The following is a 13,043-nucleotide window of genomic DNA, read 5'->3' as shown; positions in this document are numbered from 1 at the left end:
ATTTCAAATAAAATTAATAAAATAAAGCTCTAGCTAAATTTGAACTCTAGTTTACGGATGGTTCTTCTAGCTGGAAGCAGCGGTACAAAGGCCATTCTTGTGCTCCTCATGTGTGCATTTTTAATTATATTTTAGTTTCTGTCAGTTTCTCAAGATATATATATATACCTGATTTCGAAGTTAACCGATGCACACAACTTTTGCCTATGAGTCCGCCTATGAATAGAAAGTCAATGGTAGGGACGTCGGAGAGGGAAGGGGAGGGCTCCCTTTTTGTTGCTCCCTTTGTCCCTAATTAGTTGTTTACTTTTGAATACATATATTATAAAATAATTATTGACATAGTGAATTTACCATTTTACCCTATCAATCGTGAAATAAATGAATTAATTTTTTTAAAGATTTTCAAGAAGTTCTAGTTTTTTTCGAAGTAATTAGTTGAAGGTATAATAGATAAAAAAAAATACTATCTTTTCTTGATTTGTCAAAATAGACAAGTAGTTAGGAATAACTAAAAAAATAATTAGGGACAAAGAAAAAAAAATTTATCAGCGCCGGGTGTTTACACCAAATTAATACAATTTTCATTATTATGTGATTTTAGTAAGTTAAAACACATGTTAATAAATAAAATGAATTGTAAATTTAAACACATGACGTGCATGTATTGGATTAGTGTAAACATATAGTGCAGATAAATTTTACCCGGGACAAAGGACTATTAAATTTCCTTTTAATTTTCATGAACTTCATTATTTACCTTTTTTTTGAAACTTACGCATGCCGTTTAATGATTTAATCTACATACACATTAGCTGAAATTACAAGTTAGGTGTGATGTTTGGATTTAACGGTTCACGAGATATATTTATGTCAAAATAAAAATATCTAGTTAAGTATTGACAAAATTAAAACATCCGTGGAACAATTGAAGCCACTCATTTTCGTTATGTTATTATTGTATTCCAACTTAAATGGACTAATTATGCGGATTTTTCTTTAAAACGGCAAGCGTATGAATAAAGCTGCACTTTGAATGATACGAAGAGTAAAGAGTACCTGTATACAAACGGTAGCAGTTTAAATTTTCATTTTATTCTATGTAAGTAATTTGAATTTTCTGTGTGGCAATCTTTTGATTTTATAATTTTCTTGGAGCTTACTCTCACGTGGCATAAAATTTTCAAAATCAAAGCTCTAGGCGTTGCCCAAGAGCATCTGTTTTTCCTTGGGGAAAGAGAGTCAGAATTCCATGCATGCATGTATACGTTCTATTCGTTGCACGGAAAAAGAGACCATTATTTATTTGATTAATTTTTTTATTAGAGAAACTTTTACGTATAACTTAATTACTCTTTATAATTATTAATTATTATTTGATAACTATAATTCGTAGCTATATATTATAAAAAAGAGAGAGGCGAATGAAGAGGGCAAAGATTGGTATCGATTAGAAAAACTGTATATTATACATATTTATTTATATATATTATAAGCGTGATTGTGAGAGAGAAAAGAAACAAGCGAAATTGGGAGAGAAAGAGAGTGGCGAGTGAGACTGGGAGAGAGGAGAGAGAGAGGACAGAGAATGAGAGAGAAGTGAATTGTATATGTATATCGATTAGATGATTGTATACTATACATATGCATTTGTATATATACAGGCGAGAATGGGAGAGATAGGAGAGAGACGAGCGAGATTGGGAAAGGGACAGAGAGACGAGCGAGAGAGGGCAAAGAGTGAGAGTGAGGTGAATTATATATGTATATCAGTTAGATAATTGTATATTATACATATGTATTTATATATTTTGGCTAATTATACATATACAAACATGACTAATTATATAAATTTAAAGTCAGCCCACACAATTAACGTTTAATATTAATCACAAATAATAATTATAACAAATTATAAATATAATATAAATAATATAAATTTGCTTAACCGCATAATTTTTACTTTTTATTTATCTAACTTGACTCACCTTTAAAAGAAACAATTAAAATGAGATTGGAAAAAAACAGGGTGTAGATAACTCACTCTCCTGATAGCAATTGATCAATGTAGTAAGCAAAGCTTCACCTAAAGATGTTGGCAGCTCCTCTTTTCTATGATGGCTGTTTATTGCTTACTTTTTTTTTCGGTTATACATTATTTATATTATAATTTAATTAAATTAAAATTCATGCGTTATAAAGTTTACTTTTTAGGTGCAATACTTTTAATAATATTTTTTTTTTAAAAAGATTTCTATTCAAGAATTAGAGGGAGGTTTACCATTCCACTGAAGTCATATTCATCTTGTAGCAATTGGATAAATTTTTTTACATTTTTCTTCCTTTATTTATTTCCGTGTATTAGTTTGATTAAAAAATTTTAAAAAATAAAATAAATAAATATTAACTTTTGAACAGTGTGATTTTCATATAAAGAGTGCTATTAATCATAAAAATAGTACCTTTTTTTTTATTTTATAAATAACCTAAACAAGAAGATAATCACACGTGTAAACTCGGGATGTCCTAAAGAACAAAATTTAAGGATTTAATCTAGTGCTTTAACTTTCTATCAAACTCATCATGTATTATTTATTTAGAACAAAACATTTTTTTTGTCTAATTAACAAATTGTAGCCAAAATTTCCCCTTTAAGTTAGTAATTTTTAAACAACTTAAATTATAACTTAATAATAAGACCATTTCATCATTAATGAAAAATAATTAACCTAAAAATATAAAGAAAATTTTATTAAAAACACCATATAACATCTAAATTATTACCCACTCCATGCCAAAAAGAAGATAACATTAAAATGCTATCCAATTCCATCGGATTAACAAATTATTTCAAAGTTCAAACCGCCTCCTCTATTTCTCAAAAATGACACAATCTGCCCCCCTCGTGTCACTTATCAAACGAAACCACGTTGCTTCATGGCTTCTACCATGAATTCTTTCTCTTCCCCAACAAGCTAACAACTTAATAATTAATAATTAGTAGAAAGACGAATGCACATGCAATTCATTTTCTAATTGTACTTATATATATATATATATATCCCCTGCAAAGCAAAATCAGGTCGGCACATCACGTTTTGTCGTTGGGAAAAACAAAATTGAACTGCAGTTGATTGATAAAGAATGAGACTTTATGTGTATTTATTGGAAGGCAAGGATTGGACAGTGGAGGATTCTTATGTGAAGTTAAAAATCGGCAAGTTCAAGTCGAAGACTAGGGTGTTGAAGAATACGAAGAACCCTATTTGGAATGAAGAGTTTGTATTCAGGGTTCACGACTTAGAGGATGAACTTGTTCTATCCGTTTATCAGCATCATGATAATTCTGGAATTTTTAATGTTTATGGAGATTTAGTTGGCAAAGTGAAAATACCTGTTTGGTCTGTTGCTGCTGAGGAAAATCACAACTTGCCACCTACTTGGTTTTCAATTAAAAAACCTAAAAGTGCAAAATCTGTTGACAAATATTGCGGTTAGTGTGTTTTCGTAGTTTTCATCTTTAATTAGTACAATGGAAGATTGAACAGTGACAAGCTATGGATGATATAATGTGTAAATGCGTGACGTTTTATTTTAGCTTTTGAATTTAATTCGATTGAAGAACAAATGCGAATTACCTATTTTGATTGCTCTTTATGTACATTGTTCTATTAAGTTGCCCTGCTTGTGCTGATTCTCCAAAGAATGACAAAAAGCTTTAAGTTTGTTATTTAATAAGTAGACTATAAATCACAAGCCTGTACTTTTTTGTTTACGAAGACTCGGATTTGGGAGGTAATCTTGATGATAAAGATCCGCTTCAGGTTATTTGATCACTTTTGCAGGGGAGCGAGCTCTTTCTTGGCAGTCTAGATTAAAGAAGTGTATTGCTTTATCCATTGCAGGAGCTGAATATATTGCTATAACTGAAAGAGCCAAAGAATTGTTGTTTTCGATGAAGGAATTTATTCGAGATCTTGGTTTACTAAATTACCTAGTTTTAAAAGGGGTTGTTTTTATTGGCATGTTCTTAGGTAGAAATCCAAATCTTTTTGTGGATATTGGAACTGTTTGGTGGTTTGATGATTTATTTTTGTACTTAGTGTTCCTTGGTTTGGAATTTGAAGCAAATGTTTTTGTCTTACTGATGCAGGGAAGGTTCTTCTCACTGTTTCTTTACATGGGAAGGGCAAAGGTTTATCCACCAACCACGTCGGTTATGTAAATCCAACAAATGATACTTCTAAAGAAACTGAAGTGACAAGCATTCCTTCTCAAGATTTCCATGATTTTGCAGCTCATTCCAAGAAAATTTCAGAAGGGAAACATTTAATGAAGAACATTGCTTGTCATTTTGAGAAGCTTTTCAGCAAGAATGAAGAAGCCAAGAAAAGTGACGAGGAAGAAGTGAAGAAGGATGATTCTTCTGACGTTTCCACCATCACATCTGACTTCGGAGACCCTGTGGAGGAGCCTCCGGTCAGCTGTAGCTTTGAAGAAGTGATTGAGCGAATGCAGCCGACCAGTGAAGATAAAGAAATGCCTGGGGACCTGCAGGGTGGAGTCCTTCTAGACCAGACATATGTTCTGCCTTCAAAAGAACTTAACATGTTTCTTTTCACTCCTAGTTCACAGTTCAGGAAGGATCTGGCGGAGTTGCAAGGTACAACAGATGTTCAAGAGGGTCCTTGGACATGGAAAACAGATGACATGTGTGTAACAAGAGTTGTCACCTATATTAAAGCAGCAAGTAAGTTAGTAAAGGCTGTTCAAGCCACAGAGGAACAAACATACATTAAGGCTGATGGAAAAGAATTTGCTGTTTTTGTCTCTGTAAATACCCCTGACGTTCCATATGGGAGTACTTTCAAGATTGAGTTGCTTTACAAGATAATGCCTGGCCAACAGGAGCCTTCTGGTGAAGAATCTGCACGTCTGATTATATCTTGGGCAATTAATTTCTGCCAGAACACTATGATGAAATCAATTATTGAGGGAGGAGCTAGGCAAGGATTGAAGGAGAGCTTTGACCAATTTGCAGAGTTATTAGCTCGCAAACTGAAAGTCACAACTTCAAAATTTGTCTTAGAGAAGGATCGAGCTTTGGCATCCTTGCAGACTGAACAACAGTCAGACTGGGAAATGGCAAAGGAATACTTTTGGAATTTTACAGTAGTATCTACTATTTTCATGGTTTTGTATGTCTTTGTGCACATCTTATTAAGCGAACCTAGCAAATTACAAGGACTGGAGTCTTATGGTTTTGATTTGCCGGATAGTGTTGGAGAAATTATCACCTGTGGTATATTAGTCCTTCAATTGGAGCGGGTGTATTACATGGTTTCACGTTTTGTAGAAGCTAGGCTGCGAAGAGGTCTTAAAAAATGTCCCATCATTTTTTTTAGACTATCTTTTTTTGTTTGATGCACACAATGGTTTGTGCATAGTCACGCTAACAGAATCTGGTTTTGACAGGAAATGATAATGGAGTTAAAGCACAAGGTGATGGATGGGTACTTACTGTAGCTTTGATCGAGGGAATGAACTTAGCTTCCTTGGACCCAACAGATCCCCCAGATCCATATGTGGTCTTATCATGCAATGGCAAAACAAAAACCAGCTCTGTCCAGCTTCAAACTCTTGACCCTCAGTGGAGTGGTGTGCATTTATTTCTTATTCATCCTCATTTGTTTGTTGTTGTTAACGTCATGTGCTTAACTGATACTTTTGCAGAGATACTAGAGTTTGATGCTGCAGAAGAACCACCTTCGGTGCTAGATGTGGAAGTTTTTGACTTCGACGGTCCATTTGATCAAGCTTCATCACTTGGACATGCAGAAATCAATTTCCTAAAACACACTTCTGCAGAATTGGCAGATATTTGGGTTCCTCTCGAGGGAAAGATTGCGTTGTCTTCACAATCGAAGTTGCACTTGAGGATTTTTTTAGACAATAACAATGGAGTAGAAACTATCCGAGACTACCTTACAAAGATGGAAAAAGAAGTTGGAAAAAAAGTAGGTTTATGTCTTCTCTGTTCTCTCCAAATTGTTTCGCATTGTTAAGGACTGACAATAGTCTAAACCAACCAACTGATATGCTTGGCAGTTGAACCTTCGGTCACCACACAGGAACTCAGCATTTCAGAAAATTTTTGGATTGCCTCCAGAAGAGTTTCTCATCAATGACTATTCTTGTTCCCTCAAAAGAAAGATGCCATTACAGGTTCCAGTAGTATATGCTTGCTTATTCTGTTTAAAAAATCAAGTGATTTTTGGTCTTTAATTTTTGTTTCAATGCATTATGATGACGTCAAATCTGTAAATATGAACTGATAAAGCTAGCTTATTCAAAACTTTAGGGGAAGATGGGTGCGGGGTCGAAGGGGGAGAAAAAGAAACAAACTGAGAAAACAAGTATTCTGGTTAGATTGAAATCTTGGTGGTAAATAACATTCACATCTGGAAGGTTCCGACTCTTTGATTTCAAATTACTGGAATGCCTTGCTAAGTAGCATTCACATTGTCAACAGACGGGTATACTACAAAATGAAATTATCCATATAAATAGACCAGATGGCTTTATTTTTTACTAGTCTGGACATGTGTTTGTATTAATTTTTGTTCAACTCCACATATTTTCTCCTCCTTTCTTCGACTTCTAGGGGTTGAAAAATAGAAAATAACTTAATTTTTGTAATGCTACTGCAGGGGCGGATTTTTCTATCTGCCAGAATTGTGGGATTTTATGCGAATTTGTTTGGTCATAAAACAAAGTTTTTCTTCCTGTGGGAGGATATTGAGGATGTTAACGTGGTTTCCCCTTCATGGTCAACCGTGGGGAGTCCTGCACTTGTGATGATTTTGCGCAAAGGTCGAGGTGTTGATGCTAGGCATGGTGCGAAGTGTCAAGATGAAGAAGGCCGACTGCATTTCTGTTTTCATTCATTTGTCTCGTTCAATGATGCAAGCAGGTATTGTTGGGGGAGATTTTCTGGTGCCAATGTCAAGAAATACGACTTATATCTGATGTCACATTATGTTTCAATTGGAAGATTAGAACATTATTGTGTTGTAGCAGGACAATCATGGCATTGTGGAGAACAAGGGCACTGCCTCCGGATCAGAAAGAACAGATAGTAGAAGAGCAGCTGGAGAAGGATGAAAAGCTTGCTATGTCTGAAGACACTTCATCCTACTTGGTTGTTGAGGATGTACAAATGTCTAAAGTCTATTCTGCAGAACTACCTGTCAATGTAAGTTTCTCCATGTTTAACATTGGTGGTGTTACTTCGATGCTGAGATTTAGTCGATCTAGTCTTTTATTGTCTGTAAAAATATGATAGGAACTTTGGAACGGCAAGCTGGGAAGTAATTTCTTGTTATATTTAAGTGAAGCTGTAAGGATGAGGGGTTGACATGAGTGTGTGTGTGTGTGGATAGGGAAACCTATATTCATCGACATCTATGCTTTGCTAATTCTGAAGTAGTAGGTTGGCTGCCCAAATTGAATTGTTTTTCTTGTTTTGCTAGGTTTGAAATGAACAATTTGACCATTGAGCAATAAATAAGTGTTCTAATTATAGATGTCCAGGTCTTTGATACTGGCAAGGTTATGGAGAAACTTATCCAATAATCCACTTCTTTCCCTCTGCCTGGAGGAATTGATCAGTCTAAACTAGATCTCTTTCGTAACTAGTGCCCTTTGGGGTTTTGCTGGAAAATCTGCAGGTTAAATCACTGATGCTGATGTTTGACGGAGGGGACTTGGAGCATAGAGTAATGAGCAAATCTGGCTGTCTAAATTATGCAACGACTTCATGGGAAACTGTAGCTCCTGATGTTTCTGAGAGACAAGTATGTTACAAATTCAACCGCTTCATCTCAGTATTCGGTGGTGAAGTTACAAGCACGCAACAAAAATCTCCTATTGCAGATGGCGCTGGATGGACTATCAATGAGATCATGGCCCTGCATGATGTCCCGTTTGGTGATCATTTCCGAGTACGTTTCAATTGTTCATTACTGTTGGTCACTGATGAGTTGTTTAACATTTATTTCTTCTAATAATTTGCAGGTACAATTCAGATACCAGATCGAGAGCTCTACTTCTGTACATAATTCATGCAAGTGTGATGTTAGTGTTGGTGTAATGTGGCTTAAAAACACAAAATTTGAGCAAAGAATCACAAGGAATGTTATTGGAAAATTTACCACTAGAGTAAAGGATATATTAGAGTTAGTTGAAAGAGAGATATTGTTGTCAAGTTGATAGAACCAGGCAAATGGTTGCTAGTTGATTTAACATTAGAGATGTCATGACCAACGGATACCACAGTAATTTCTGGTAGAACTTTTTGTACACTTTATGAATCAGCTTCTCATTCCATTGATTCAATCTGGGAAAACTCGAATTTATGTAACAATGGACCAGAGAATTTGTTCAGCTCTTTATTCAGTGTCACTCAGTAGTCAGTACATATTGAACATATTCGATACAAGATTAGAAGCAATCGCAATTGTGTCAATTAAAACATCAAAGATTTAAAAAGGATTGAAACAAATTTCAGTCTTTTATCTTTGGTAGGATAATAAATCTGAGATCTTTCCAAAATTTTATTGGTTGCCATTTAACTATATCTTTTTTAATGAGATAAGGTGAAATAATGTCTAATGTCACTTTTAAATCTAGAGAAACTACAGAAAAAAAAATAATTGGAAGAGTAATTCGAACTTATGATAGTAGGAGAGAGAAGGGAAAAGGAGGAAAAAATTAAGATAGCATAAAAAAAAGATAAGAGATATAAGATATATATAAGAGAGGAGAAAAAAAAAGATCGAGATGCGATCTTACCGTGTAAATCGGTTATTCACGGATTAGGTCGTCAGCCGGCCTGGCCTGCTCTTATAGTTGACGAAAAAGCTAGAGCTCACTCTTCTTCAAAACTCAACCGCTTTTCCCAATTTCACTTGATAATCTCCAGTAGTCATGGATCCGAACCCTACCAAATTCCCAATTCTCTCCTACGTCATGTCCAAGCTACCCAGTATGGGCCGTAGAACCACCGCCACCGCCGATGAATTCGACATCGAACAGCCACAGAACCACCCTCAGCCTCCTCCAGAACCACACTTCGACATTACCGAGCGTATGCCTCATCTCACTGACCCTAAGGTTGTCAGCGCTATGCGATCAGCCGTTGCTGACGTGTCACAGACCCGGTCAATGCTCAAAACCCTGGGTGAGCGGCCTTTTCACGAGCTTGTTGATACTGCCAGGGTGAAGTTAGCTGAGATCGATGCCGATATGTCCAAGCGTCTTGAGGAGATTGTCTTGTCTCCACGTCCGCCGGAGATGGAGAGGCAGGATTGGAGATTGGACATGGCGATTAAAGAGGATGAGTGTCGAAAGGGTGTGGAGAAGGAGAGAGAGGAGTATAAGGCGTTGATAGCTTTGGATGAATTGCATGAGGCCTATGAGAAGATGTTGAAGGATGCGGAACAGAGGTTGGAGAAGATATATGAGACTGCTGTTGCTGGTGGTGATGTGGAATCAATTGGAGAGTCTTCTGGTGAGAAGAGTTCTGAGTTGAAAGAGGAAGTGAATGAGGAAGTGATCAGGATTTTGCAGGAGGCATCAGGCAAGAGTGTGGAAAGGGTTGATTTGTCAGGCAGGCAGCTGAGGATGCTGCCTGAAGCTTTTGGGAAGATTCACTCCTTAATAGTGCTAAATCTGTCCAACAACCAGCTTAAGGTATGCCCTAGTTCAGATAATCTTTCATGGTTCTTGTCTTCGACTCGTTTTACTTGGATTTGAACTTATGGTCTGTATTAATTTTCAACTGCACGATATCTTGTTACATTTCGTGCTACATGATATACAGTAAATTGAACTACTAATGATACTTTTACCCCTATATTGTTTGCACATCCGTGTCAAATGTGTAGTTTGATATTTCATTTCACATGTGGAAATAGCAGAAGTTTGGTGGAGATCATACTGTAGAGGAGTTATATAGAAGTGTCGTGTTTCCTTTTTTTTTTCTCCCTTTTTTGGGGTTTAAGGGATTAGTTTCTAACTTATGATTGAACTGCCAAACTACAGGTTCTTTGGGTTTAATTAAAAACGTATATTTTCATCTAAATGACTTGTTGCATGGTAAACGTTTGATAACTTTTTTGTGGTTGCTGCCAGCATAATTTGAGGTACCACAAATTTACTGTCACTTGCTGGGACAAGTTGCGTTGAGAGGGTCTGAATATGGAGTTTTGCACCTTCCATGCTTTACTCGGAGCACTCATCTAAGTTATCTTATTTTAATTTTTCACAATCAGAAGCTGTTATCAAAACTCTGTGACATTGTTTACTGCTTCTTTCTATTGTAAAGTGATCATCTTTTGGGGCTTTTTGAGATGCTTTTTCTTTTATGAAACAAGACTCAATCTTCAAAATAATGACACTATCACTACTGGAGAGTCGATAGTTCTTTCTTAGACGGAGATAGTTTCAAATGTTTTTAGATACTTTCAAAGTTAAGAAATAATATCCATATCCACAAAGAATCAAGTGCTGCACTGAGATGGGTACTTTGAACCTCACCATGCTTGAAGTTACAGTTTGTACCTTCACTATCATTTGATCATAGAACGGAACCTCAATGCATATGATTGAAGGGGGTACTAGGGTTTTTTTGACTTGTAAGGTGCAAGAACCTTCTGAACCTACTCTAATATCTATTATGCTAAATGTTAATCAAGCACCGGTTTCTCTTCTTGCCCTTTATATCTTCTAGGAGAGGAACATTACTTGTCGCTTTATTTTCTCATTCCTGGTTCCACTTCGTTTCTTGAATTATAACAGTGTTCAGCACTTTCGCCTCCTGATAGCTGTCTTCCAGGATCCAAAGTCTCCCAAAAGATAGTATTGTACTTCCTCCATTCCAGTTATTCTGTCTGTTTTTGCTTTTTGCTGATTGATTGACCACTTCCAAAGTTAAATCTGAAATTGATTAGTTTGTATATGGAAAATGTTAGTTAGCTATTACTTCACGGAAAGTACTAGAGGCTGTAGTTTTCATTGTAAGAATGTGATTTAAAGATACATTTAGAAATGTTGGTCTAAGATCTCAATCTGTTTGACTTTTCATTATTGGGAAGTAAAAAGGCATAGCTAGTTTTGATAGAGGTAGTAGTGGATGTGATTTTGTCATGTTTACTATTTGAAACTGACAGAAAATTCCATTACTATTACCTGAGTTACAGAATTTCATAGCAAGTGTAAAGCTTTAAAATATTTGCTTTTCATCATAATATAGGTGTTTAATCACTCAACTACTGTAATTAGTGGGGGTCAGCTATATGGATCCTCGTAAATACTCTCTCTTGTACACTTGAAGCAATATGCTAACTACCTTAAAACCCAAATCTGAATGATGTCCATTGTTATGTGTCACTGGCGATCCATTCTATTTAGGGGAGCAGTTGTCACTTCATCATTGAAGCTAGTCCCATTGCTGTAATCCATATATAGATTAACAACATCTCTATCCACAAGACAGGTAACTAGCCAATTTGTGTCCCAATACTTCTCTGCCACTGCCTATTAATTGCATCATACCCCTCATTGTATCCACTTCAAGAATTCTTCCATCTGACAATTGCATAATATTTTCCACTGTAACATATATTTATCAAAAGCCCAACATTGTTCTTCGTAATGGTTGAATGAGAACAAACTCAAGCTGTTGTTTGGTATTTCAAATGTTTGTAATTTTGTGCTTCTTAATTTTTTGGGGAAAAACAGGTGGTTCCTGATTCAATTGCGAGCTTGGAACACCTTGAGGAGCTGCACCTTTCTTCAAATATTTTGGAATCGCTGCCAGACTCCATTGGTCTGTTGTGTAATTTGAAGATCTTAGATGTCTCTGGAAACAAACTTGTCGCTTTGCCAGATAGCATTTGTCATTGCAGGTAATAGTGGTTCAGAAATGAGCTATTTTACCCTTTTCCCAGCCCGAATACACTAATGTAGTCTTGTTAGTCCTCTCAGACTCTTTGTTATGGTTGTGTTTGCAGGTCGTTAGTGGAATTTGATGCAGGCTTCAACAAGCTTTCTTATTTGCCAACAAATATTGGCTATGAACTGGTAAATCTGCAAAGGCTTTCACTTTCTTTTAATAAGCTCCGCTCGTTACCCACTTCCTTTGGTGAGATGAAGTCCCTGCGCCTTCTAGATGTGCACTTTAATGAACTACATGGGCTTCCACTTTCATTTGGGAACTTGACAAATCTTGAGATCGTCAACTTGAGCAACAATTTTAGTGACCTAACTAAGCTTCCTGACACAATTGGTGACTTGATAAATCTCAAGGAACTTGATCTGAGCAACAACCAGATCCATGAACTGCCTGACACAATTAGCCGGCTTGACAACCTAACTGTGCTTAAGTTGGATGAAAATCCTCTTGTGATACCTCCAAAGGAAGTCGTAGTTGAGGGGGTTGAAGCTGTAAAGGCTTATATGATTAAGCGGCGGCTTGACATATTATTGGCAGAAGACCCAGAAATTATGCTTGAAGAGGTGGGGCAGACACCGACAGGCTTATTAACTCGAAGTACCTCCTGGTTGAGTGGTACTGTTTCAAATGTTCTTGGAACTGTTGCAGGGTATTTGGGTGGTGGAGGGAAGTCAGATCCAGACCATTATCTCAACCAACAGTTATGACTTATGAGGCTAATGATTTCTTTCCTTTTAAGCCTTTTCACTTCTCTCTGTTTCCGTTGAAACAATATGGTTAATATGGACCAGCTACCCCTTCCCTTTCCTTTTTTTTAAAAAAATTCAGTTTGATTTGTGAAGAGAATTGAAGGATGATGGTGTTTTGCAGTCTGAACATTTATATGTTACAATAATACATAGTGTTTTTTACTCTCTAGCTTCTAAAAATGTCTGTGTTGAATGTTTTAGTCAGACTTGACGATGGGTCAAGGCCCAATTGCAGAGGGAGCAAATATAATATCTTGCGAGTGTGTAATTGATGGATC

The 13,043-nt window shown here is 36.2% G+C and overlaps 2 protein-coding genes across 3 annotated transcripts; both read left to right on the top strand.

The window, feature by feature from the left end:
• The first annotated feature begins 2,847 nt into the window (after positions 1–2,847).
• Positions 2,848–8,451, top strand: LOC101267695 (C2 and GRAM domain-containing protein At5g50170). Of its 2 annotated transcripts, none has more exons than XM_004236215.5 (9): positions 2,848–3,493; positions 4,154–5,374; positions 5,476–5,658; positions 5,734–6,017; positions 6,109–6,225; positions 6,711–6,973; positions 7,081–7,255; positions 7,731–8,003; positions 8,077–8,451. In XM_004236215.5, exons 1-9 carry the CDS (start codon positions 3,145–3,147, stop codon positions 8,269–8,271), a joined length of 3,060 nt encoding a protein of 1,019 aa, XP_004236263.1. In that variant the 5' UTR covers positions 2,848–3,144; the 3' UTR covers positions 8,272–8,451. The 2 variants fall into 2 exon arrangements, with proteins under 2 accessions (XP_004236263.1, XP_010319015.1); XM_010320713.4 differs by having other exon boundaries at positions 7,078–7,255.
• On the top strand, positions 8,281–12,927 carry LOC101267980 (plant intracellular Ras-group-related LRR protein 9). The gene is made up of 3 exons (XM_004236216.4): positions 8,281–9,753; positions 11,803–11,969; positions 12,075–12,927. The coding sequence occupies exons 1-3, from the start codon at positions 8,989–8,991 to the stop codon at positions 12,721–12,723; spliced, it is 1,581 nt and encodes a 526-aa protein (XP_004236264.1). The 5' UTR covers positions 8,281–8,988; the 3' UTR covers positions 12,724–12,927.
• The last annotated feature ends 116 nt before the right edge of the window (positions 12,928–13,043 follow it).

The sequence above is a fragment of the Solanum lycopersicum genome, chromosome 3 (genome assembly GCF_036512215.1).
Source record: "Solanum lycopersicum chromosome 3, SLM_r2.1".
Taxonomy (NCBI): Eukaryota; Viridiplantae; Streptophyta; class Magnoliopsida; order Solanales; family Solanaceae; genus Solanum; species Solanum lycopersicum.
The sequence above is the reverse complement of the archived record's forward strand: the minus strand, read 5'-3'. Positions and strand labels throughout refer to the sequence as shown.

Excerpts from the sequence above, each read along its gene's own strand:
- LOC101267695 (XM_010320713.4), top strand. The coding sequence starts at position 3,145 with ATGAGACTTTATGTGTATTTATTGGAAGGCAAGGATTGGACAGTGGAG. Across the intron at positions 5,375-5,475 it reads AGAAGCTAGGCTGCGAAGAG|GAAATGATAATGGAGTTAAA; the intron begins GTCTTAAAAAAT and ends TGGTTTTGACAG. Across the intron at positions 6,226-6,710 it reads AAAGAAAGATGCCATTACAG|GGGCGGATTTTTCTATCTGC; the intron begins GTTCCAGTAGTA and ends ATGCTACTGCAG.
- LOC101267980 (XM_004236216.4), top strand. The coding sequence starts at position 8,989 with ATGGATCCGAACCCTACCAAATTCCCAATTCTCTCCTACGTCATGTCC. Across the intron at positions 9,754-11,802 it reads TGTCCAACAACCAGCTTAAG|GTGGTTCCTGATTCAATTGC; the intron begins GTATGCCCTAGT and ends GGGGAAAAACAG. Across the intron at positions 11,970-12,074 it reads GATAGCATTTGTCATTGCAG|GTCGTTAGTGGAATTTGATG; the intron begins GTAATAGTGGTT and ends TTGTGTTTGCAG.